This window comes from Neovison vison, chromosome 6, assembly GCF_020171115.1.
Source record: "Neovison vison isolate M4711 chromosome 6, ASM_NN_V1, whole genome shotgun sequence".
Lineage (NCBI taxonomy): Eukaryota > Metazoa > Chordata > Mammalia > Carnivora > Mustelidae > Neogale > Neogale vison.
Window position 1 is genome coordinate 216,617,658 of NC_058096.1, and position 25,999 is coordinate 216,643,656.

A 25,999-nucleotide genomic window follows, 5' to 3' on the forward strand; every position below is an offset into this window, starting at 1 on the left:
TGACTCAGCTTTGGCTCCCCACAACCCCCCAGGGTAAATCTCCAGTGAGCTTTCTCAGCTGGGCTCATGCCAACTGACTGGGCGGTTTAACCTACATTAAACCCAAGGGTGGCAAGCAGCCCCCTGGCCTACAACAGATCCACACAAGACAGCACACCCGCCCTCGAGTGCCCTTGGAGACCCACAGGGAGAGACTTAAAGCTACTGAAAACCACCCAGGAACCCTCTCCAGGCCTCACACTCAGGGCACCTAGAGGGAGCGGCAACCAATTGGCTGGACAGCGGCACCGCAGAGGTGAAGGGAACACGGCAGCTCTCCCCTTAGAACTTGCCTGACTCCGTGGATGTTCTTAATGGCGTAGCTGATCTCGCGCCGTAAATCCTTCTCGTCAAACTCCATCTGAGAGCAGACAAATCACTCACATGCAAAGAGGTACCTGTGGCACCCCCATAACGGGTGCATATTTGGGGAAAGTATGTCCTGTGTGTGGCTGTTTTCACATGGCAGACTATTTCACCGGTCAAAATTTTTAAAAACATTTAAAACCCAGTCTCAGCAAGGATGGTTTGAAATGAACACACTCTCTCTCAGAGGAAACGTGAACTCACTCTCTCTCTGAAGGAACATGAATTCACATGAACTTTTTTATGGGCTATTTGGCGGAACCAATCATGGGCCTCCAAAAACACAGCTATACTTTCAAGCAGTTTTAAACGTTCTAGAAACCTACCTTGAGGAATTCATAAGAATTAGTTATGTTCATAGAACTATTCGTAACTGCTAAAGAATGTGAAAACAACTTAAATAAGTCTAATAATGGGAGATTGGTTCAATGTATGATGGGACATGCATAAGATACTATCTTGCCGTTAACAACGCATGAAATGTAAATGACTGGTTTGGAAAGATGGCCACCATATGAAAAAAGCAGGATACAGAGACAAACAAATTATTTTTCAAGTATGGATGAGCAGATGTGCTGTGTTTTGTGTAGGCCGGGGACTTACCCATTTGCATAGAAATAATCCAGAAAGGGCAAACACTGAGAAGTTAACAGGAGCTGTCTGCGGGTATTAGGATTGGGGTGTTTTTCATCCCTTTAAGCTTTTGGCGTTTGTTGAAAATAAATTTTACTGGTTTTTATAAAAAATGATGTATGTTCATGGTAAGAAGTATAAAACTTCAAGCAAATTAACAAAAGAAAAATCTCAAAGCCCAGAACGGACATTTTTATGAGTACTCTTGCAGATCTGTCTGTGCAAAGACACCCACGGAGACATCACAGCCTTCACGAGGAAGGACGTTGTACATATTATCCTATATGCTATCCTATACGTCCTGGTTCCTTACCCTGCCTGTTTTCCCCTTCACCATGATGAGGACACTTTCCCATGAGAACTGACCTACATGTTCTTTGTACTTTGCAAAGACTGTGTATTGGATTTTGTCAGAGGGCCAAAATGGAACTTTCCTATGGGTCTGCCGGACACCTCTGAGCTGCCCGCTCAGGGAAGGAAGCCTGGAGGTGACACCTCCTCCCCGACCCCCCGCCGCACTGCCATTGGCACCACCGCTGCCCACGGGAGGCGGACGCCGGGAGGCAGGAGTTCAAGACCCAGGGCATGGGAGGAGGCCCTGACCGGAGTCAGGAGGGCCCACGCGGTGGTGCTACCTTCACCAGCTCGAAGGGAAACCGCTCGTGGAAGATGCGATTGATTCGGGCGCCCCCGGAGAGCTCTAGTGTGTCCACTTGGTCTCCGGAGCCTTCGATCCTCTTTTCAAAGTCCACCCCAAACTGCTGGACCATCCTGCCACGAAAGAGAGAACCCGACGTCAGAGGAGAAGGATCTGACACAGCGCCAGAATCATGCTCCAAATCAAGCCGTGGCTTACAAGCTCCCTTTCATTTTCTTAGCAGTGAAATGTATGCAGAGACCAGAACAAATCAATCATAGGATCGCCTACGGTGCGTAGTCACGACATGCCAGGCCCATTCTACAGCCCGTTACGGCAATTCATTCACCGAACTGGGGAGTAGCGGTTCTTAGTCCTATTTTGCAGATGGTAAGAGTGAGGGGTGAGGTCACAGCTCAGCGACTTCTGCCCTGACCAGGCAGAACTGTGTGTGAAAAACGAGCTCCTCCACACAATTCTGGTGTCTTTGCCCCTCTGAGCCTCTACATAGTGAGTTGATCTTAATGGTGGCCCCACATGGGGTCACAGTGAGGATTCGAGGAACTTCTAGATTTCATCAACTCTGAGAAATCACCGACCCTACGGAGGACTGCTAGTCTGCACCCCGAGAAGAAAGAGACAACACAGCCAATTACGGTAATTCACCTCAAACTTTTGAATTCAGGGAAGTTAAAATGTTTTTTCTTTTTAAAAAGTGCTTATGTAAGTGATGAAATATGTCACCACCACATGCGCGCCCTTGGAACCCAGCCCAGCCCTTAAAACGGTCCCCAGGTGATGCTGACTGGTACTGTGACCCTGTGAGCAGCCGAGAACTAAAGTATTTGTTAGCGTCTGGTTTTCTGTTAGCATTTCTAGTCGTTTCCCCAGCCTCTTGCACTGCCTGCCTTAGTCATTTCTGTACCTCCGCCGCCCCCAAATTCTTGATGTCCTCAAGCTCTGCGTGCAGTCCGCCCCGAAGGGGAGCTGCTACCGTCAAGGGACCAGCCCCCACTGGGCCAGCGGCGTGGAGCACAGCTTGCTAGCGAAGAGACGTCCAGCTCTCACAGGCAAACACCGCCGATGCCCGCAAGATGCTGGGCGGCCAGGCTTGGCGCCAGTGAATGGGGTTCTCCTGGAACGCCCGGTGGGAGGGCAGGGATGGGGTGTCTCATACCCCAAGAAACTCTGCCCGCAAGTAAATGGTGTTAAGCTTGAGCATAAAAGCATTCTCACCCCTGAACCCTCCGGCATGCAGTGCTGAGTGGCGGGGTCGGGGGAGGAGGACACCAGGGTTATGACAGCTATCGCGGGTCACGGGTGGTGTCCCTCTGCTGTGACCTAGGGACACACCACATGTGTGGCACCATCTGCCTTATGAACTGCCAGTGAGTTTCTGGATCCCACTCGAGCCCAGTGCCCAGGATTCCTGGCAGCCAAGAAACTGGGAGTATTGGGGCACCTGGGTGGCTCAGTGGGTTAAGCCTCTGCCTTCGGCTTGGGTCCTGATTCCAGGGTCCTGGGATCAAGCCCCACATCGGGCTCTCTGCTCAGGAGGGAGCCTGCTTCCCTTCCTCTCTCTCTGCCTGCCTCTCTGCCTACTTGAGATATCTGTCAAATAAATAAATAAAATCTTTTTAAAAAAAGAAAGAAAGAAAGAAAGAAACTGGGAGTCTAGAGGCAAGAGAAGCCGAGAGAGAGACTGAGAGAGAGAGATTCTGGGATTGTCGGGCACACGTACTCCCCCTCCTCACAGCAGCGCGGCTGTGGAGTCCCCCACAGCTCTGAGCTGAGACAGCCAGTACCCACCCAGGGTCAGGGTGAGAATTCCAGGAGACAGAGCAGAAAGAGCTGACACACGGCCACGGCGCCCCCCTGGTCGCCCATGTCTGTCCTCCCCACAGCCACCAGAAGGCACCTAGGATACCTGAGTCAGGCCATCCCTCCACGGCTCCCACCTTACTCAGAGGAAAAGCAATTCCTCCCCATGGCCTACTAAGACCTGAATGCTCTGCCCTGTCTCCTCCCCTCCTCCACTCTGCTCCTCACTCATTCTGTTCTGTCATGCAGCCTCCTCCAGCACTGCAGGGCACAGTCCTGCCTCAGGGCCTTTGCACTGGCCAAGCCCCCATCCCTGACCTCTTCGGATCTTTGCCTGCCTATCACTGTCTCAGGGAAGGCTTCTTGACCACTCTGTTTAAATGGCATCCCCAGGCCCATCCTGGCACCCTAGCCCCTTCCCCATGTTAATATCTCACCATGTAACGCACTCCACATTTTCTTATTTGCTTATTTTCTGCCCCATTGCTCCGCCCTCCCCTTTCTAAGCACCTGGGGCAGGGATGGCTGTCTGCCCCGTTCACTGGGGCGACCTGAGCGCTTCCACAAACGTTGCGCTAAGTGAACAAATGGACGGATGAGGATGGACACCCAGCCTGGACCTGGGACCCTGTGGCTGGGTGGAGGCCCCCCACAAGCCAGGCCGGGGGGGCTGGGAGATTGGGAGGGAGACACGTACTGCAGCAAGGCTTTGGTTTTGCGTGTGGGGTCGTCGGGCCTGAAGTTCTTGTACTCCTCCACCTCCTTCTCCAGGGACAGCAGCTGGCTCTGCAGCTTGCTCCGCAGGGCTGGCAGTGACTCCCGGATGTGGTTGGTCAGTTGCTGGGGGAGGGAGAGAGGTCAGAGGTCAAAGGTCATGGTCAGCACAGGCAGGATGCCAGGGAGGCTCTGGCCTGCTGCACCTGCTGAGGGCCGATGCCGAGATGGCCCCTGAGCGCAGCACGACCCCCAGCCTCAGGAGAAAGCAAGGGAACTATCCGGCTGTAGCCACACTGGCATGTCGGACAGGAGGGGTGGCACGTGCTGCTGGGAACGGCCCACGGGGCCGCCGTAGGGCAGCCAACCAGGGTGTCCACGCCGCAGGGTACACATGACACATGGGCCGACCCACGGCAGCCTCGTACAAGTGCTCCGGTGAGAGGCCCAGGAGGCCACCGAATGACCCACGCACTGAAGGACCGGCCGGTGGGTGACGGTCCGCGTGGGCCACAGAGCAACAGGCAGATGGAGAGACGCGGGGCCGGGCGCGAACAGCTCCCTGGCAAAAGGAATGTGCAGAGCGTGTGCTCCCTTCTGTGAAAGATGGAGAACGTAAGAATGTATTTTTAGTTGCCTGAACAGCGGGAAGGAAGCTCCACAGGAAACAAATGCGGAAGAAAGGCCAGAGTGGGGCAGGCGGGCGGGAAGGGGGCCTCTCACTGTGCCCCCTTCTCCTCTCCTCATCTGCTTCAGAATAATGTGGATTTTTTTTAAAAAAGATTTTATTTATTGGGGCACCTGGGTGGCTCAGTAGATTAAAGCCTCTGCCTTCAGGTCAGGTCATGGTCTCAGGGTCCTGGGATCGAGCCCCACATCGGGCTCTCTGCTTAGCGGGGAGCCTGCTTCCCCCTCTCTCTCTGCCTGCCTCTCTGCCTCCTTGTGATCTCTCTCTGTCAAAATAAATAATAAATAAAATTTTTAAAAAATATATTTTATTTACTTATTTGACAGAGAAAGAGAGAGATCACAAAGAGGCAGAGAGGGAGGCAAAGAGCCAGGCAGAAGGTGAGGAGAAGCAGGCTCCCGGCTGAGCAGAGAGTCCGATGTGGGGCTCGGTCCCAGGATCCTGAGATCATGACCTGAGCTGAAGGCAGAGGCCTTAACCCACTGAGCCACCCAGGTGCCTCTCGTGTGGATTTGTTAATTGTTCACAAATTGTAAGAGGAAGCAACACTACAGGAAAGGTTAGAGAGTTATACCTCAGGATGGAGGGAGAGAGAAAAACGTAAGAGAGAACAGAAAATATATCACTGTTACGGTAGGGAAAGTAGTAAGGGAAGGCAAGGGGAAGTGGGGACGGAGGAGAGGAGGGAGAGGGAGAAAGTAGGGAGGACGGGGGGCGGGGAGGGAGAGAGTGAGGCGGGGGATACAGACACAGTGGCTTCTCGGCCCCGAGTGTCACTAGAGGGCAGCCGGTTAGTGGTGACCGGCCAGCACTGGGGAAAGGACCCACCACCAGATGGGAGGAAATGGGAGAGTCACTATACTTGGGCTGCATGACTTTATTTTTTACTATACTAGAGAGAAAGAGAGACCGAGAGGGCGAGAGGGAGGCAGGGAACAGAACAAAAGCCATAAAAGCAGCTATTGCCCTACAAGTGAAAAGCGCCCGCTGCCAGCTCTCCTACAAGAGACAGGAACGTACTAGCATCCATCCAGCTAGGAAGGAGGTGCGAGGGAGCCTCACCCTCCAGCTCACCACACTGTGCTTATGGATCTGACGGCTCCACTGAGGGCCTCTGTGGCCAGGACCCTGCCCCAGCGGCTGCCCCCAGACCCCTCAGTGGGAGCTGCAGGCCTTTAGGGGGCACTGAGGCTACACGCTCTGCAGACTGCGCCCCCCCCACCCCGTGTCCGACAGCATCCTAGAGCCCGAGAGCAGCGGCTCATGGAGAAGTGTGGGCAGCGGCGGGGTGCGGGGAGCAGGGGGGCAGGCACAGCTCCAGGAAGTGCCATGAGGCCAGCCAGGCCCCGCGGGGTAGTTTTACTTCCCTTCCTCTCCCTCTGCCCCTCCACCCAGGCCACCCGCTTCCTCCCACTGGACACATCCCATCCCGCCCCTCAGCTGCCCTCTCCACCTTCTGCTCTGCACTGGCTCTTCCCAGCCCCCAGCGCTCCCTCACCCTTAATCGTGCCTTGACCTGGGGACTTGCTCCCAGTCTGTGCCCCCCCCGTTAGAAATATGCCTTCCCCGAGGACACGGTCCCGCTCTGGCGTTGCTGCTGTGCCCCCGCGGCCTGGCCGCAGGGACGGCCCTCACCGTGGCTCCGAGTCCCTCCCTGCTTCCGGGAAGCTGCCATCAACTATCCAGAGGGCACATCTCACAATCCTGGATGGACAAACCAGGCCCGACCCGAAGGACAGGCCCGGCCTGGTACCGCGAGCCTGCACCGGATATCCGCCATAGGGACTCTGCTCTCCAGACAGAGCCACACGCAAGCGGTCCGACGGTGGTCACGTTAACAGCCACCTGCGTGCACCAGGAGGATGAGAAACCATCTCGGCCGCGCTCCAAAGAGAAGCTGGCGGGACAGCTTGCAGCCCATGTGTTCAGAGACGACGACGCAGCCCCGAGAAAGAACGAGGAAGGGTGCTTCTCGGCCTGGGCAGCGCTCCAGGAGATAACGCGGAGCAGAAAAACTCAAAAGTGGGGCAGGATGGAGGGGTGCGGAGGCATCCACAACTACATCATCCTTTAGGTACAGAAGGGGGAACTAGGATTCTCAGAAGACCTTTTTGCGTCTATGGACAGAGAGAGACGCAGGCAGGGTTGACAGCAGGCCCTGTGGGTGAGAGGGACGGGGCAGACGGGGCGCCTCACAGCACGCTCGCTGTTTCCAAACCCCGAGAATCCATTCCCTGTACAGTAAGAGTGGGAGGAAAAGAACACTACAGCGGGGCAGCGTACGTATGGGGCACGGACACCACAGCCCCAGGGGGCCAGCTGATGCCTGGGGGACGGGGCTCAGACAGCTCGGCCGGGCCACCCCGTCAGAGGTGGGGCTGGGCTTCAGACCCGCGGAACTCAAGCCCCACAGTCCCCCCGCTGAGGTCCTGTCCAGCGCTCCCAGCCACCCTGCCTTGGTGCAAGCCAGGCCACTGTCACCCGGGTCACCCGGGCCAACTTCTGGGTACGGTGATTAGATAATTCCAAATATTTAATTAGAGTGAAAATAAAATCAACAATAGTAGCGGCGGCGAGAACAGCGCTGTTAGTGACTCACGGAACAGCCAGCCCTCGCCAGGCCCCGAATCGAATGTGGTCGGAACCCTTGTTGCTGCAGACCAAGGCCAGCAGCGTGGCGGACCGCCGCAGCATGAAACCCCGGCCATACCTGATTCAGCGTCTTCTGCAGGTGCGGGGTGCCCATGCGGTCAGCCATGTGCCGGTAGGCCGGGTGGGAGAGGAAGAACTTCCTCTCGGCCGCCAGCGCCGCACGGATGTCCTTCTTGCCCTCGATGTCCTTCTGGCTGCGGTTCACCACACCGATGTAGCCTGCAGGGAGAGCGGGTCAGGGCAGGGGCAGTGCCAGGCGGGCCAAAGGGCCTGGATGCCCACCGTGGACCGGGCACGCAGCTGGGCCCAGTGCAGGCAGACACGGCCGCTGTCCCACAGGTCACTCACAGACGAGGTCCCCGGCCAGACCCGTTCCTCAGAAACGCGGAGAACACGAACACACAGAGCGGTCCGGAAAAGCAACAGAAGTGTCTAGAGGAAAGAGGGGTGACGCCCAACCTCGTATGAGGCAGGGAGAAAGGAAGGCTCTGGCGAAGATGAAACCCCCAAACTGAGCTTTAGAGACAAGAAAGAAAACCACCTCAAAAAAGAAGGGCGACAGGCGCCTGGTGGCTCAGTGGGTTAAGCCTCTGCCCTTAGTCAGGTCATGATCTCGAGGTCCTGGAATCGAGCTCCACATCAGGCTCTCTGCTCAGCAGGGAGCCTGCTTCCCCCTCTCTCTCTGCCTGCTGCTGCCTACCTGTGATCGATCTCTCTGTCAAATCAATAAATAAAATCTTAAAAAAAAAAAAAAAAAATTAGGGCGAGAGGGACCAGCTCATCTTGCCAGGTATTAAAACCTGTTCCACGGCTGTTACATTTGTCAAGCTTGGATATATCGGGCACGGATGTCCAGAGAAATGAATGGCACAGAACAGAAAAAAGTCTAAAACCACAAAAAAAGTCTAAAACCACACATGATGGCAGGTGGGAATGGATGGTTAATGCTTCTAAGCCAACAGGAGGGAAGCTCGTTAGAGATGATCGTATGTGGGTTAAATTTTTCTGAATCAGATACAAGAAAATGGTAGCCGTGACTGACTATATGAGAAATGGGGCTTGCGGGAGAGGCGGGCTACTTTCTCCTTCACTGATGGCCTTCCGAACCATTCCGGAATGCTTTAATCATAGAAAACAGGATTTAAGATAAAAATGCTAATGTGAAGAAAATATCTGCCCTCTTAGGACATGAAGCAACTGGAAGGGTAGAGAACAGGAATGGTGTTCAAAAAGCCAGAACAGGGGTGTCTGGGTAGCTCAGTCGGCTGAGCGTCTGATTCTTGATCTCAGCTCGGGTCTTGATCTCAGGGTCATGGGTTCGAGCCCCATGCTGGGCTCTACACTGGGCATGGAGCCTACTAAAAAAAAAAAAAAAAAGCCAGAATAGTCCTGGGTTCCCAGGTACGGACACAGGGCACCAAATAGTATGGGTGTGTGTGCTTCGTCGGGGGAGGGTGTCACGGGACATCGAGAACTCAGCCAAAAGCCTGACCCACAGTAGGTGCGCAGTAAACAGACGTCGTGACTGTTTTCATCCCCGGCTAACATAATGAAAGGTGAAGCGGTGGATTGGGAGAGGTGGCCAAAGGCCCTCAGGGATGCGTGCAGACAGACACACCCCACTCTCAGTGGGGGGCGTCCAAGGTTTCCCTTGGGGAGAGGGGAGCGGTGCCTGCCTACCATGTATCCCGACAAGTCTTGTGCAAGACCGGTTACCTTTCACCCTCTCCGTCTTTGTCATTATGTCCATTTTACAGATGAGGGGACCTGACCAAGGGAAGGTCACAGAGGAGGGGGCCGCAGGAGAACCAGATGGGAACCCAGACCGGTGAGAAGCCCAAACTCACTACCATCCACACAAGAGTACGCAGGAGGGAACAGCCGGGAGCAGAGCCAGTGGTTTGGCTGGGATTCTGGTTCCTAAAAGCATAGGAGTTCTGAGTCTTTTGTAAGCCAAGAAGAAGGACGCAGCTGGTGAGTGAGATTCTAAAAGCCACAGGACGGGAGCAGAACACTGAGGGTGGGAGGCCTGAGGGCACAAGTCAGTAGCAGGCAGACAGGTCGGGGAGAGGAAGGACTGACTTTCTTGGAAACAGACAGGAAGGCAGAGGAGGGCAGACGCAGAAGCAGTGGGGCGGGGAGGAAGGAAGCCAAGGAGGTGTGTGTCACCATCCAGCCGCCTGTCACCGATGCTGAGCCCAGGTAGCATCCCTCGGGACTAAGATTTAGGCCCAATACACGTGGGAAGAGCGTGGGGTTAGGGTGGCTGGTAGAGGGGACAGGGACATGCAGGGTCCGCTTCCCCGTTTGGCACCAACCCTTCCTTCCTAAACCTCTGACACAGACCCTGACCCTGGCAGCCACCTCTCCTTACTCAATGTCTCAGCATGGCTTGGGGAAGGTGGAAACCAAGGTCCAGACGTTGTCCCCATGCCAATCCCACACACGGAGCAGCAAATCTCTAGGGGCTAAAGAAAAGATCTCAATGGTGCTGGCAACACCAGCCGCAGAGGGTGCTGACAGCTGGCAGCAGATCGCCTGAGGCAAGGAATGGGGCAGGAAAGGGAGCCAATTAACAAAATGGCTTTAAAAATTTTTTAAAAACTGGGGTGCCTGGGTGGCTCCATGGGTTAAAGCCTCTGCCTTCGGCTCCCATCATGATCCCAGAGTCCTGGGATCGAGCCCCGCATCGGGCTCTCTGCTCAGCGGGAAGCCTCCTTCCCCCTCTCACTCTGCCTGCCTCTCTGTCTACTTGTGATCTCTGTCAAATAAATAAACTCTTAAAAAAAAATTTTTTTTTAAATTAAAGCCTTGATGGATACTCAACACCACGCCACAGTGACAAACAGTAATAACCTAAGTGTCCAACAAATAGGGATCGAGTAACGGCACACAGATCCTCATACAAGGGATTCCGTGGGACCTCTGGAAGTCACCTTGGAGAGTATTCGCCCGTCATGGGGAAACACTCTGCCGTTCTGCTAAGTGAGATGGAAAAGTAGGTCACCAAGTGGCAAGGAGGCCAGAGGGCCAGCATTCCAAACCAGCTCTGTCACATCCTCATCTCGTGAGCTGGGGCAAGGCGTTCAGCTTCCCTGCGCCTCGGTTTCTTCATCCATAAAATGGGGATATAAAGAGAGGCCCGCATAATCTGGATCTTCTTTAGTAGGACTCAATGAGCTCGCACACATCAAGACAGCAGAGCAAGGGTACCTGGATGGCTCAGTGGGTTAAGCCTCTGCCTTCGGCTCAAGTCATGATCCCAGGGTCCTGGGATCGAGCCCCGCATTGGGCTCTCTGCTCAGCGGGAAGCCTACTTCCTCCTCTCTCTCTCTCTGCCTTTCTGCCTACTTGTGATCTCTCTCTGTCAAATTAATAAATAAAATCTTTAAAAAAAAAAAAGCATTAAAAAGAAAAAAAGACCATAGAGCAGTGCCTAGTACATCACAGATAACAAGTATCTGCTCTTCTAATTTTTTGAAAAAAAAAAATATTTAGGCTACTCCTGTGAGAAGATCTAAACCTGAACTTTATCAGGTTCTCCGTCTAGATTTCATTGCCTATTTTTGGGAATAATCGGCCCAATCCCAAGTTGGGACATGATCTGGTTTCTTCCACAAAAAAATGATATGGGAGAAAAAAGGGGCTGGTGAGGGAGCTGTTGAGCCAGAAACTTAGGCATTTATTTGTAAAATGGTAGGAAGCCAAGGATTTGCTTTGTAATCCCCTAGGGAGCAAATAAGGGGAGGGCATTTGGGCATTCGAGATTAGCTGTGTATTGATAACCACTAAGGCTGGGTCTATGGGGCTCCTCATACTTCTCTACTCTCAAGAATGTTTTTTAGGGACGCCTGGGTGGCTCAGTTGGTTAAGCAGCTGCCTTCGGCTCAGGTCATGATCCCAGCGTCCTGGGATCGAGTCCCACATCGGGCTCCTTGCTCAGCAGGGAGCCTGCTTCTCCCTCTGCCTCTGCCTGCCATTCTGTCTGCCTGTGCTTGCTCTCTCCCCCTCTCTCTGATAAATAAATAAAATCTTTAAAAAAAAAAAAAAAAGAATGTTTTTTAAATGTTCACGATAGAAAGTAAGCATGACCGTTAATAAAAATTATGAATCATAGGGCGCCTGGGTGGCTCAGGTGATAAGCATCCCACTCTTGACTTTGGCTCAGGTCATGACCTCAGGGACATGAGATGGAGCCTCACATTGGGCTCCCGCTCGGCGGGGAGTCTACTTGGGATTTTCTCTCTCTCTCTCCCTCTGCCCCTCCTACTCACACACTTTTTCTCTCTCTCACTAAAATAAGTAAGTAAAATCTTGGGGGGAAAAAAAAAAGAAAGAAATTATGAATCCTGGGGCACGTGGGTGGAACAGTCAGTTAAGCATCCAACCCTGGCGTCCTCTCAGGTCACGATCTCGGGGTCACGCGATCCAGCTGTGCGTTGGGCTCCAACCTCAAAGCAGAGTCTGCTCTGCTCCCTCTGCCCACCACCCCTCCTCTTGCAAATAAATAAATAAATTAAAACAAAGAAAGGAAGGGAGCGAGGGAAGAAGGAAGGAAAGAGGCAGGGAAGGAAGGAAGGAAGGAAGCAGTCAATTAATTAATTATGCATCCTGGGGAATGTTTTCAGAGGAGAGCCCTCAAGTATAAACTGGTTGGAAATGCTGTGCTAGGGATGACTGTGGTGTCTTTCTCTGTAGGCCTGTTCATGTCCCCGAAGCGAGCAGGTGTTAACTGTGTAACTGGGAAGTCAATGTGTAAAAATCAGAAGAAAAAGATACATAGGAAACAGTAGTTACTGCCGGCACCTGGAAGACAGGCAACAGTGGGTGCTTATGTGTGTGTACTTCCTGGCACTGGTCCAGGTTTCAGTAATGGTAAGGACAAAAACATTATCGTCTGAACCTCCTCCCTGCCACTGCACACCGCCCCCAGCTCTGCACCCAAGCCCACCTCTTCTCAAGGGGAGCAGCTTGTTCTCCAGGACGTCCCTAGCGTCAGTGCCTTCGTCCATCAGATCGAGCTTTGTGATGACGCCGATGGTCCGCAGGCCTGAAAGAGCCCAGAAGTCAGAGGATGCCGAGAGGGAGGAGCTTGGTCTGGCAGCTTTGGGCAGGGGTCCCCACTTCCAGGTGTGGGACCTGGGACAAACCATAACATCACCTGCCTGGACCCTAGTTTCCCTCATGTCAAGTGAAGACAACAGCCACACCAGTCTCAGAGGGCTGTTCATGAAGACACACTGGCTTGTGACAGACGCGCCATCCGTAAATACTGGCCACCATCATTGTCATTCCTGTGACCTGCTGACAGTGTCTCGCTGCCACAGTGTCGGGGGAGACCTTGTGGAAACTCAAAATCCCGGCTCAGTCTCCATGCTGCGCTGAGTTAGCTGCAGAGTCCCAACATCATACACAAACCCATGGCGACTGTTTCCAGGGTTACCTTGCACCTGAGTGGCCAAAATTCCACTCTGGAAACCACCTCATCGGATTCCTCCTATCCCCAGGTCCACTCGCGAATCAAGGGAAACCCTCTAAGCAAAGCTGCTCACCTACTGATCAGTGGCCCCCGGCAGGACTACGGATCCCCTCTGCGATGGCGCCCATGCATGTGTGGGTGTGTGCATACGTGTGAACCACATGAAGCCCAGGGAGATCCTCAGAGGATGCGAAGGGGGGCTTTGAGGGGCTGACAGTTGCGCTCTCCCTGGCACCCCTGCCTGTTCACACTCAGCCGTGAGCCTGTGAGCTGACATCACCTTTCTGGACAACAGAGGGGCCACAGCTGTGAACACCCACAAAGCTTGTGCCAGGCAGGGAGGGGAGAGGCAGAGTGAGGGAGGATATGGGACCGCAGAGGGGGTCTGGGGGCCCGGACTCTATTGAAAATGCTGGATTTCACTGGAGCGTTATTTACAAAAGACCAGAAACAATCCACATGTTCAAGAACAAAGAAGAGTCAACAACAGGCAGTTTGGTGGGTGCTGTGTACACGCATCCCACTGGTAACAAGGAAACGCACACACACAGCACAGAAAAATAGGGAAAGGTCACCTTATCACCGCATTTTTTTAAAATGTGAGTTTACGTGGGAGAACTAACTATGCGAGACTATTTACAAGGCGTGGCCAGTGATACCTCCTGGGAGAAGGAAACCAGTCACTTTCTTAGGTTCTGTGTTTTACAACAGTGACATTTTGGGGGTAATAATTATGAACACTTCCAGAGACAGAAAAGCTAACATCAAGTTCACAAGTGTAACTGAACCCACGCCCATTTCCTCAGCACCCGATCAAGCCTCTGTGGCATCTCTGTCACAATCAGACTCTATCCCATGGGACTGGATGGGGGGGGGTGGGCACAGGGAGGCTGTGGGGGGGCGCCAGGCAGAGGTAGCCTCTCCTAGGAGACCATGCCTGGGGTGACCCTGGGGACACAGTGTCCCCTTCGCTGGACAAAGATACTCAGAACACAGTCCTCAACTCTGAAAAGTTCGCAGTCCACAGTGCAAAAGGGCCGTCAGTTCCTACCCCTCCCCGAGCCGTCCTCGGGCCAGACCGGAACCAGAAACCAGGGAGCAAAGTGCCAGAGCCTGTCTTTCCCCATCTCCTCCCTGGTCCCCGACTCCCTCCAAACCACTATGGAATCAGGCAGAGGGCATTTCACAAACCACATTTCAGTGCGTGTCCCCCTCCACAACCACCAACACATGCAGGACACACCCAGGTCCCCACAGCAGCCACCAAGGCCCCTGGGATAGTCCCACCCCCCACGTCGCCGCCTCTGCCCCAGTCACAATGGCCTCCTTGCCATCTCCTGGGCACCCCAGGCTCAAATCAAGCCCAGCCTATTTAGCATCACTGGCCATTTCCCTGGATTTTGCCTCTCCTTCATCATTTGCCGTTCTGGTCTTGCCTGAAACCTCACATCTTCAGAGACCTCTGACCCCCACCTCCTCCTACCCCAGCCACTCTCTCAAAAGGTTAGATTTTCCTCCAGTGCTTGCTTTTGGCTGAAACTGCCCCACCTGCTAATTTTCTTATGGTTTTCTGTCTCCCTCCCTGGAACATCAACTCGCCAGGGCAGGGGCCCCTTGTCAACTTTGTCCCCTACAGGGTCCCCAAGGCCAAAACAGAGCCTGGCATATAACAGGTACTTAACTGACATGTACTTAATCAATGGACCAAGGAAAAGTTTGACCCAGCCAGAGATGCCACAGTCCACACTGATCCCTATCGCTCCAGCGGACTTCATGAACTCATCCCCCTTTTACCTTCTCTGCCTGGCCCCTAAGCATTACAGGGACCTCTCCAGTCCTCTGAGGAGCTCTACAGGCCAGGACTGCTGTTGCCATTCTGACAGAAGGGGACCAAGATGCCCAGCTGCTGCACAAGAGCCTCTTGGGCAGTCCATCGGCCCTGCTGGTCCCCAAAGGAGAGGCTGTATCCCAGGAGGACCTTTTCCTAGGGGTCATAGGCCAAAGGCAAAGGTCATAGGCCAAAGGCCGAGTGACCTGGAAACAAGGATGCTGGGCAAGCTGCCATGCTCCCAGGTCCTCGGAAGGGGAACGCCTACTATGGGGCTCAGTAGTTACCTTGTGGGTCGACCTCCTTGGCCAGCTTGAGGGCGTCCGAGTTGGCCAGGTCCATGTTGGCAGGGGTGACAGCGAGGATGAGGCTGCTTTCCCGGCTGATGAACTGTAGGATCATGTCCTTGATCTGGTACTCGATATCTGGGGGCTGGTCCCCCACGGGCACCTTGGTGATACCCGGGAGGTCGATGAGGGTCAGGTTCAACACTGAGAGGAAACCAGAGGGAAAGGTCATCAGAGACAGAGGAGGGGAGGCAAGCAAGGCCCCACGGCCCCACAGCTATCCAGCCTGCTTCCCTAAGTGCTGGGGGGTCAGGCCGCAGGAGTCCTCCTGCCCTCCAACGAGATCACTCCTTTTGATCCAGCAGCTCCTCTTCAAGTCCCCCTCCTATAGGCGGTCTCCCTCTAGTGCAGCGATATAGTTCTAAATCGGGACGTTTGCACTGGCAGCCTGGAATTGCTCTCTGTGACTAAATAAATTTTGGCCCATCAATGCAGCTGTGACCAAAGGCTGCTGTTTGCCAGTGTTTACCATAAAAAACAAAAAGATACTCTGATAAGAGACACACTGAGATGTATTCCTGCAAGCAATGGCATTTTATATTATGCTACAATCTGGGTAAAAGTGTGAAACACACATGCATGAAACACGCACGCAAACAGGATCGTAACTACTGACTCAGCCGTTAGAATACAAGATACATTCATAATCCTGAAGGCTCCAGGGTAGGTTTTTGCTCAATACCCTTTCATAATTTTTGAATTTCTGTGCCGTGTAGAGGCATCATCTATTCAGAAATAGGTCGATTTAAAAACTCATCGCCAAGAACTCAGGCTGAGGAGTTCCGAGTCTGCTGGAATATTCTCCGAATGCCATCTCCGTTAGCAATCTATGCCCTGGGGCCACAAGTCGTACTTGGTGGCAAGCTGCTCTAGGTCACTGATGGGAGTTTAAAAATCAGAATATTGTGCAGAGAAGACTGGCTTTCCGGCTCCTCTGCAAGGCCCAGAAGACCTGGTTACCCTGGGCCGGTCTCCTTATGTGGCCCAGGACCTGGGAGCCACACAGCAGCCACCCCTTTCCACAGGGGCGTACAGCTATGAAATGCCCCAGTCCCCACCAAGCCTGACAGTCTTCCCAGCATGCTGTGTTTCCTGAGAGCTGAGACTGATTCCTCAGCACCATGTTCCTATTAAAAAATGGGAAGCCCGAGACCAAGAGGGCTATGTGCGTGAGGAATGGAAGGGGACCCATTTCTTGTGAGAGCACAGCGGACCCCACCCACAAGCGGCACAGAGTCGGCTCCCCTCCACCGCGACACCCAAACGGTCTGCGCCGGTGCTGCCTACCGTGGGGTGAGTAGACCCGCAGGTTGATGGGCACTGGGGAGATGCCTTTGTTGGTCCCCGTGACCCTGTCGGTCTCCGCTTCGATCTCCTGCCGGACTTCATCAAAGTCTGTAAACTTTTTGGACTTACAGTGCAAAAACTCAGCATATTCTGAAAAAGGAAGAAAGATGCTTGAAATGAGAAAGAGAAGCCATCTCACTCGCAGGCAGGGAGCTGATGGCCTTCTGGGACAGGTGCCTTGTCAAGCAGAGAAAGTGAAGGGTCAGTCACAGTGGCTCCAGGAATTTGGGGAGCAACAGATTTATTCTCAGAGAAAGAGATCTGCAGGCGTACCCCGTCAGCCGGGCCTCCTCCCAGACCACAGGGGATTCCTCAAGGAACAAAAACCTTTAGCAAAGACCCTGTCCCCAGGGAGGGAACAGAAACTCTCGTGAGGTATTTTGTGAAACAACATGTCAGGACGCGCTGTGAGAAAAACAAAACAAAAAACCAAGAGGTGGGTGTAACCAGCAGTTGTCACTTTCGGACGAACACGACATTAGGGGAAATATGGGCACGTGTCACTGGACAGCAGGTGGGGTACGCGTGAGGAAGCTGCCTCATTGGTGTTCTCCGTTGAGACCAAGTCTGGAATCGTGAGGAGATGCAGGCCACTGTCCCAGTAGGATCCTGGGCTGCCGGCACTGTCCAGCTCGCCAAGATGCCAGACGCATGTCCCTGAGACCCATCTGTCCCTCCTCCCCGAGCACCTGCACGGTGTGGGGAACAGGGAGCCACCAAAGCCCATCTCACTGTCTCTCTTCCCCTCCTGGCCACTGGCAGGGCCCCCCACAGACATGAGGCCCTCAGGAGAAGAGCTTCTGGGCAGGGCCTCAACTGGACAGAGGAGGCCTTTCCATGCCTTCTGAGCCGAGTGACCCCGACAACTAGTACTTGGGCCCCTCAGCTCTGGGGTAGAGCAAGAACAGAACATGTTTGTCCTCAGATGTAGGGACAGAGCCTACTGGTGCTTGCTGTATAATTCTTCAACTTTCCCGTATGTTCCCATTTTTGAGGTCAGTGTTGGGGAGGGGGGACCCTGTAGGCTCAGAGACCACAGCTCTGCGGTAATGATTTAAAGAAAAAAAAAAAACAAAAAAACGGAAGTCAGACATGCTGGCAAACAGCCCAAAGGACCAGAGCACTGCAGAGAGGCTGCGTCCTCTCTAAGAGGAAAGAACGAGAAATCGCCTCGGTGTCCACCAGGAGGAGACCTGGCTACACAAATCCCAGCACAGACATGCCATCAGCTGCCTCAAGAGGGGACAGACATGGAGCCTGACAGAGGAGGCCCGGCAAGAATGGAATGCCAAGAGGCTCGCCACCCCATCACCGTGACCTAACCAACCGCGGCCCATGTTCAGCCCCTGGGGGCTCCCGCCGAGCCCTGTGCGCGTGCCCGCGTGCTCCCACGGGCCCCTCGGGGACGAGCACCGGGGCAGCATGCGTCTGTGCCGTGCAGGAGGAACCTGAGGCCCACAGAGGGGAAGCCTCAGTGGCGGAGCTGCGATTCCGACTTCAGCTCATCTGTCTCCAGGTAGTGGCTCTTAGGTCACGTGGCCTCTGTGAGCTCCGCATCCCCCCACCCCCCAAGGCTCTTAACCTCTCTGAACCTCTGCATCGGGGACCCGGGGGACTCCGTGGGCTCAGATCAAGGAGAACCACCTCCACCGTGGGCACTGGCCACTTGGGGACAGGGGCAACGAGGACACCGCCAGCATGGGCACCCCCACCCCACCCCCACCAGCTGACCCAGTTCCCAAGGACAGTCACGCTCAAGCCCTCCACAGGGACAAGAGGAAATGCTTGGCTGCTCTTCCGGCAGCAGCCTCCAAAAATGGAACAACCCCCAACCCCCCACAGCATACCTCAGTTCTCATCCGGCTCGGGGCCCTGGGCTCAGCACCCGCAAGAGACCATCCCCCTTCCAGGAGCAGAGCCACAGGACGCAGGCCCTCTGACCTACAGACTGGGCCCGGGAGGCCTGGTGCCTAAAGGCCCACTCCCACCCCTTCCTCCCCCAGGGCCTGCCTGCCGCCGCCTCTCGCAGGGAGCCTTTCTAAACTCCAGGCCGCCTGACCCGCAACCTAGATGTTGGGCCTCCTCCCCCCGTCAGAGGCACGTCACCTTGGGATGGTGTTTACGGGACCACGACCTGCCGGCTCTGAGTCCAGCGTACGCTGGCCGTCGCCCCTTCTGCTGACCCCTTTGTCTGCAGGAGGTGTAGACGGTGCCAGAAAGAAGACAGCTTCCCCCCTGGGAACCGGGGGGCAGCACACCCTCTGTGCCTGAGAGGAAGGTTCAGGAGCCTGCCAGGCCCATCCCTCACTCCACACTTTACTGGGCTCCTTGTCACTTTGGAACCACGTGCCAGATTCCAGGGTTGATACTAATCTTCAAAAGCTCCCACCAAGCCTGCCTTCCCCCCACAGCACTGACCCTCTTAAAGCCAGACCTCGGCCCTCTTTTCCTCAGAACCCTCCACAGCGCCCTACTCACCACCTCCCCAGAGCCCTACAAAATTTCCTTCTTCCCAGCTTCTGACTTCAACTCATTCCCCTCCAGCCAGCCACTCGGGTCTTCTGCGCAGGACCTTTGCACTGGCTCTTCTGCCTCCAGGCTCTCTCCCTAACCTCCTTCAGGTTCAAGTGTCACCTTCTCCGTGAGGCATGCTCCGGCCCCCACCCAAGATGGCGAACCTCTTGAGTGTCTCTTCCTTCCCTGCCTTATGACTCTCCAAGCACTGTCGCCTTCTAACAACACTGAACTCCTCATCCTGTGTTATTTTCCAGGTTCACCCTATAGGGCAGGGATCGCAATCACTCTGTGTCCCTGGGCTCCCTCTGGGTGTTCCTACTGACCTGCTCAATTACTGTACATGTGACTGAACGACTATCAGAAAGACACTGTGGTCCCTGCCTCGGCTTCTCTAAGTGGGTCCAACACCAAGGCCACCAAGCTGAGTAGATGGGAGACTGGACAGGGACTGAGTCTGGCAAGGCCACCTGCTGTTTTTTCCTCCCTCTCTCTCTCTCTCCTCAGCTCCCTCCTTCCTTCCCAAGATCTTGACGCTAAAGGCCCAGTCCTGAACTGGGCTCCTGGTCTGGTCCAAGCGTGTCAAAGGAGGTAGTGCCACAGACACTCCAAAGAGACCTACACAGCATTAGTCAGGGGTGGGAGGGACCTCCTGGAGGGACCAACCAGCCCGAGTCCAGCCCCAGCCCACCCCAAGGCGAGGGAGGCAGGCCAGGGCAGCAGTGGGCAGAGAGGCCGGGCCTGCATCCTCTCTGAGGTGGTGACTTCCCCCCATTGCCTGAGGATCCCCTAACCTAGGGGGTCTGGGGAAGGAGGGGAGTCCCTGCGGACTAGGTCTGCCTCTGTGCCAGTCTCCCAGTGGAGAGAACAGAAACCTGAGAAGTAGACGGGAGCGGCTTTGCCTGGGGCTCCACAGCCCTGTATGAGCTGGAATGCCCTGGAATGCTGATGATTTTTTAATGATCCCCTGTCGCAAAGAGTAAGTCAGAGGCCTGAAGGCTGAGCTCAGAGCCTGTGATGCCTGGAGACTCCCTCTCAACTCCTTCCCAGCAGCCAAAGTGGAGGTGCCCGCAGCAGAGCTGCTTGGCATGTCCCCAGCCTGACTGCTGCATAACTGTCCCCTGCTGGTCACAGAGAACAAGGCCAGACCCCCCTTCCCCCAACCTTCGGTCCCAGAGCCCAGTGGCAGCACTGACAGCCCCAGCCCTACCCCCAATGCCAGCCTGCCCTCGGAGCCAGGCTCTTCCCCAGGAGGAAGGGCAGCCCTAGAGTTTCCAAGAGACCCAGCCCCAGGGCCTGGAGCACAGCAGGAATGAAGCAAGAAGCCGGGCCCTTGTCCAGCACTCGTGCTGCTGACCCAGAGGCGCCAGCCACCCTCTCCCACTGCCAGGCTTCCCACGCACATCCTGACTGCGGGGCAGTGAATGCACTCGCAGTTTTTTTCTAGAAAGACATTCTGCCCTCCTTCCAGGACTTGTTTCCTCATCTCCTTCAGGTCTCAGCCCTAAACAGCCCTTGGAGGGGAGGCCCACCCTGACCACCCTGGTCCCTCCCCCCACCACACCCTGTGGCCGGGTGTCCCTGCTAAGGCTGGAGCAGCAGGAGAGCAGACCTCGTTCTGGCCACTGCTCTCTCGGGCGCCTGGTAGCTAGTAGGTGCTTAATAAAAATTACTGAGTGACCTACTATTTCAAAGTCATAAGGTGTCACAGCCTAAGACCACATCACCCTGAGTCCCAAGCAGGTCCCCACTGTGCTCTGGGCATCTTCCAGGCCCTTCGGGAAGGTGTCCTCGGAAGAGAGATGACAAGCACATGCTGCCACCTTCGGGGTAATGGGCAACCCGGGGCACAAGGAAACAGCCCCAAGATAGTGGCCGCAATTCCCTCAGGCCTGGCTTCCCAAGAAGTCCTTGCGCCCTCCTGTTTCAAAGGAGCTGGAGGAGGCCCACAGGACACGGAAGGCACCCTCCCCACCCTACAGGCAGAGCCGGGGACAGACAGAGCTGAGCTGGGCTGGAACGACTGGCCTGGGAAGGGTGAGTCAGGCCCCACAACATCACGTGGGGAGGGGACAGGAAGGAGAGGGGCGGCATGCCTAGCCACACCCAGCTCGGTGCCTCAGTTCCCCTACAAGGAAATGGGACAACAGAGAACACAGCTGCGGAGCTGCTAGGAAATCAAATTCCTCCATGCTGCTGCCGGAATTCTACAAATAGCTTAGCTGCCAGTCAAGGAAATGCATAAGGCTGGCCCTGGGGTATCAGGGCTCTTCTTCTTCTTCTTCTTCTTTTTTTTTTTAAGATTTATTATGTGACAGAGCAAGAGCGAGCTGGAGAGAGGGAACACAAGCAGGGGGAGTGGCAGAGGGAAAGGGAGAAGCAAGCTTCCCGCTGAGCAGGGAGCCTGATGCGAGGCTCAACCCCAGGACCCCAGGATCACAACCTGAGCAGAAGGCAGACATTCAATGACTGAGCCACCCAGGTACCCCCCCCCTTTTCTTGGGGGAGAAAGAGCGTGCACGCGCACTTGGGCCCAAGGGTGGGGTGGGGGGGGTGGTAGCGGATGAAGGAGAGAAAGAATCCCAAGCGGACTCCAGCGGGAAGCCCAACTAGGAGATCGATCCCACGATCCTGAGATCACAATGAGCAGAAATCAAGAGTCAATCAAACACTTAAACCACCTGAGCCACCCAGGGGCACCAGCATCTTGGGGCTTTGCATGGAGGCGCCCTGCCCGGGTCTTCATGGACATTTCCCAGCCCTTCTGCGTTCTCAGTCCAGCAAGGAGAGGAACACCAAGCTGACTCCTGGCAGCAGGAGATGGGGTCCAGCTTCCCCTAACTGGGCGACGACAGGCATGCTCACCTGCGGTGGGAAGACACACCTGGGGACTCAGATATACTCGGGAGACCCTGAGTCTGAGCAAATGGGTCCAAACAAGAGGAACTCTGCAGAGGTTTTAGCCAACTGAGAAGAGGCAAAGCATGTGGCACCCCCAAGCCTGCTTGCTTCTCAGGCTCCCTCTGATTCGGGACAAGTCACGCAGACCTCCCATTCTAGGACACACCGCCACCGGGAAGGTGTCCTATCGTGATTTATAGTGAGAAATACATCTTTGTATCTCTTCCCTCCATTTTTGACACAAGAGCTCCTAAAATCCTTGGAAAGCCCTAAGTGATAAGAGCAATAAAGGGGTCTTAACATTTCTAATAAGCCCCTTTCAACCACACATCAGTTTATGCTAATGAGGAGACTTCTGGAAAGCACTTAAGGATGGGAGCTGCTTGCCAGGGGGACCAATTTATGTGATTAAAAGAGCTTTGAGCCCCTCCCTGCCCACCCCCACCTCGAGAGGGCTGGAGGTGGAATCAATCGCCAGTAGCCAGTGATTTCATCAGTCATGCCTGTGTAATGAGGCCTCATAAAAATCCCAAAAGGTGGGGCTCAGAAAGCTTCCCGGCTGGAGAGCACGAGTCGGCGCTGGGAGAGGGGCGCCCCTTCCCCACAGCCCGCCCTACGCCCCTCTTCCTCTGGCTGCTCCTGAGTTCTATCCTTTTTATGTTAACCACCGATCTAGGAAGGGAACGGTTTCCCTAAGCTCTGTGAGCCGCTCCAGTAAATGCACTGAGCCTGTGGAGGGGCGCTGGGAACCTCAGATCTGCAGCCGGGCTGTAAGGAGCTCAGGGGACACCCTGGACCCGCAGTGGGGGCAAAGGGCGACAGTCTAGTGGCCCTGAGCTCTTAGCCTGGTCTGACACCATCGCCAGGTGGGCAGGCGGTGTTGGAACGGAGGTGACTGTGGGCCACGCCGTCCACGTCCACCGTGAACTGGAGAACTGCTTGGTAGTGTGGGAAAAACGTCACATACACCAGAGAAAGTGACAGCCCCAGCCCCTGCCTGGCTTGCACCAGCTCCTGGCTCTGTTTTCTCATCAGGACACAAGGCCCTTGCCCTGAGTGCTGTAGAGTCTACCAGCTTTACAGAAAAGGCCCCGCCAGGGCCAGGCTCCCGGGGAAAGGTGCCAGAGAAAGAGCTGTTGATAATCCCGCCCGCCCGCCCTGGACAGGCAGAGAAGAGGCGCGGCAGCAGCCCACAGAGGGTCAGGGTGCTGGGCACCAGAGAAAGCTGTGGACAAAGCACATCAGGATTCGGGGGGAGAGAAATCATTAAGAAAATGTAAGAATAGGATGAGGTTACTGGGTACGTGGTGCTGAGGAACTTAGGTAGCAGGGATGGGATGGGGGGGTGGGGGCGCTGGGCTCTCAGGAGAGGAGGACGAGGAAGGTGGGCAGGGCGTTCCAGGGAGGGAGCGCAGTGAGGGCAAAGTCCTGGAGGCGTGAATGAACGCGCTGACCTTGAAGATGACACGAGGGAAGGTGGTGGCTGCAGCTAGGGACCAGGAGGAGGCGAAGTCCCAGGGGTCAGCAAGGCCCTGTTGGGGTCAGAAGGCTTTAAGGAAGCAGAGAGCCAAGCCCTGCCATCCCCTCTCTGGAGCCTGGGAACACCAGCCAAGGTCAAGGGCTCGGCAGGCCACATTCCAGACAAGAACAGTCCCCACCACCCAGGGTTTACCAGGCCAAGGGGTGGTGCCTAGGGAGAAGCAGGGTTCACCCATGGACCATCAAACTTCCTGGTGGCTGTGGTTTTAGGTATTATAAAGATTTTAAGTAATCTCTACACCCAATGTGGGGCTCAAACTTATAACCCCAAGATCAAGAACTGCATCTAAGCCAGCCAGGTGCCCCATGCGGTCTTAGGTAATTTTTAAACTACCTAAGCAGATTAAAAGGACAGCTCACTGCGAGCAGTGTGGACCAGAAGGCAGACATCACTGGGTGTCACAGGCATCAAGCGGACAAAGGCCCCTGGCAGAGCCACATCGTGGGATGCCAGACTGACCCCAAAGGAGGTGGCAGCCACACCAAAGCTAGGGCCACAAGGGAGGTACCGCTATCACCCCATTCTACAGATGAGGAAGCTGAGGCAGAGAGTGGGAAGCCACTTGCCCCAGGCCCCAGACACTAGGAGTAGTGTGTGCTCCAGAGTCCTGCTCTCCAGAGTCAGCTGGACAAAAGTCTCCTCTCTAGAAGCAATGCAGCCCCACGTAGCCTCTATAGGGCCCTCCACCAATCACCATGTCCCCCACTGCGCTTGGCCTCCTCCCTCTTATTAGTGGGATGTCCCACCTCCCACCCAGCTAGGGCACCTCTGCTGTTCATCGTCCTGGACCCCCCACGTCTAGGTCACTCTAGACTGCCCCTCACCCTCACAGCACTGCCCTGGGCCAGACTTCACCTCTTCCCTGGTTCGAGGCTGCCCTCTCCCCGGCCTCTCTGCCCGTCCTCCTTTCACAGGGCGGCCAGTGGGCTGAGCCGGTCTTACCCCACCCATGTGCTCTTTGGGCTCTCATGTCTAATCCTTCACCAGACTGCCAGGCCATGTCACCTGCCTCCTGACCCTCCCCCCAGCCTCCCTTCACAGCTTCACACACGCTGTAGCCCCTGCCCAGAATGTTCTCCCTGGGCCCCTGGCCCAAAATCAATCTAATGGCCCATATACACTCCCACACCCCCAGTCCTGCTGCCTTGCAGCCTGGCCATAGCATCCCGTCTGGTGTCTCCCTGGCATCCGGCAGAAGTCCAGCTTGGAATGGTCACGCGTCCGCTAGCAGCAACAAGACCAGAGATGACACGGTCAAGTGGAGAAGGAGGAAGGAGTATGTGTGCTGGGGCACAGCAAGAGCCACCACCACATGGGACACCGGGCCTCACATCCCACCTCCACCACCAGCCCAACAGGATGCAACCACAATTCTATCTCCACAGCTGCCACCCTGTCCCCACCTGCCCCCAGGCACCACTCCCACCTCTTCCAGTCCCCTGCCCTGGGCAGCCTCCTGTGGTGTCTCCCTCCAGCAGCCACAGGATCTGGACAAGTGACACATGGGCCTAAGGGTACACCCCACCAAGGGGTTTTAGGGCTGGGCTCTCACGATGACCCTCCTGTGTGCTCTTGGGCAAGTGGCTTCATCTCTGGAAGCTCCGGTTCCCTCCTCCGTAAAGTGGGGATAACGGGAATGGAGACCCCAGTGTTAGTCCAGTCAGGCACCAAGCTGATGTGCACCCTTGGAGTTTCTGCCTTCAGTGCTCTTCGCATCTGCCACTCTCCGCTGGAAGGAGAGCTCCCCCTTCCCTGCACCAGCACACCTGTTCGCCTTGACTCCAACATCACTTCTTTGGAAACGCCCCAGGATGCCCCACCCTCTAGGATGAAGTTAGTCACTCTCCCCTCTCCACACACCCTCCAATCTGGGGGAGGCCAGGCCTGACTGTCGCCCCCCAGTCTCCCGCTTCTGTCCCCTGGCACCAATGGGAATGGGTAGGTGGTGGGTGCTGGCAGCAGCCTTGGTCCTGTCACTGCTGTGCCCTGCGCCTGGAGCAGCCTGTGGCATGCACTAAGTGCACAGTGGACCACAGCTGGTGACGGCCACCATGGAGATGATGGGGGAGCCCTCCCGCCATAACACAGCCTGCCACCTTCCGCTGCAGAAAGCCAGCAGACCTGTTCTCCCAGCAGGCCATCGGGAACAAGCCAGCAGAAAGCACAAAACCACACCCCCTGCCTCAGCAACGCACAGGGAGGACCTGGAGTGTGCCACGCACAGAGCTGCGGGTTGGACCTATTGAATAACGTGGTCTTCGTGGCAACCAACAAAGTCAGCGCTATTATTATCTTCACTGTCCAGACAGGAAACACATCGTGAGCAGCCGTCCCTCCCCAGGGGCCATGAGGCCAGTAAGCTGCAGAGGCACTATCTGAACCCAGGCAGTCTGGAGCTCCCAGGGCCGACCCACCAGGGCAGAGGCTTTCCCTTGTGTGGCCCTGGGCCAGAAGCACGCCCATCAGCATCCGCTGGGAACTCATTAAAAATGC

General features: G+C 55.4%; 1 protein-coding gene across 8 annotated transcripts in view; it reads right to left on the reverse strand.

Annotated features, from left to right (window-relative positions):
- Nucleotides 1–25,999, reverse strand: part of DNM2 (dynamin 2) — an 84,568-nt gene that overhangs the window by 27,264 nt on the left and 31,305 nt on the right. For all 8 annotated transcript variants that reach the window (XM_044254200.1, XM_044254199.1, XM_044254196.1 and 5 more), the window contains exons 3-9: nucleotides 16,492–16,641; nucleotides 15,145–15,348; nucleotides 12,502–12,600; nucleotides 7,609–7,769; nucleotides 4,194–4,336; nucleotides 1,674–1,809; nucleotides 333–400 (exon numbers count right to left, since the gene is read on the reverse strand). In XM_044254200.1, coding sequence (XP_044110135.1) covers nucleotides 333–400; nucleotides 1,674–1,809; nucleotides 4,194–4,336; nucleotides 7,609–7,769; nucleotides 12,502–12,600; nucleotides 15,145–15,348; nucleotides 16,492–16,641 — 961 coding nt within the window. The remainder of the gene's footprint in view (nucleotides 1–332; nucleotides 401–1,673; nucleotides 1,810–4,193; nucleotides 4,337–7,608; nucleotides 7,770–12,501; nucleotides 12,601–15,144; nucleotides 15,349–16,491; nucleotides 16,642–25,999) is intronic.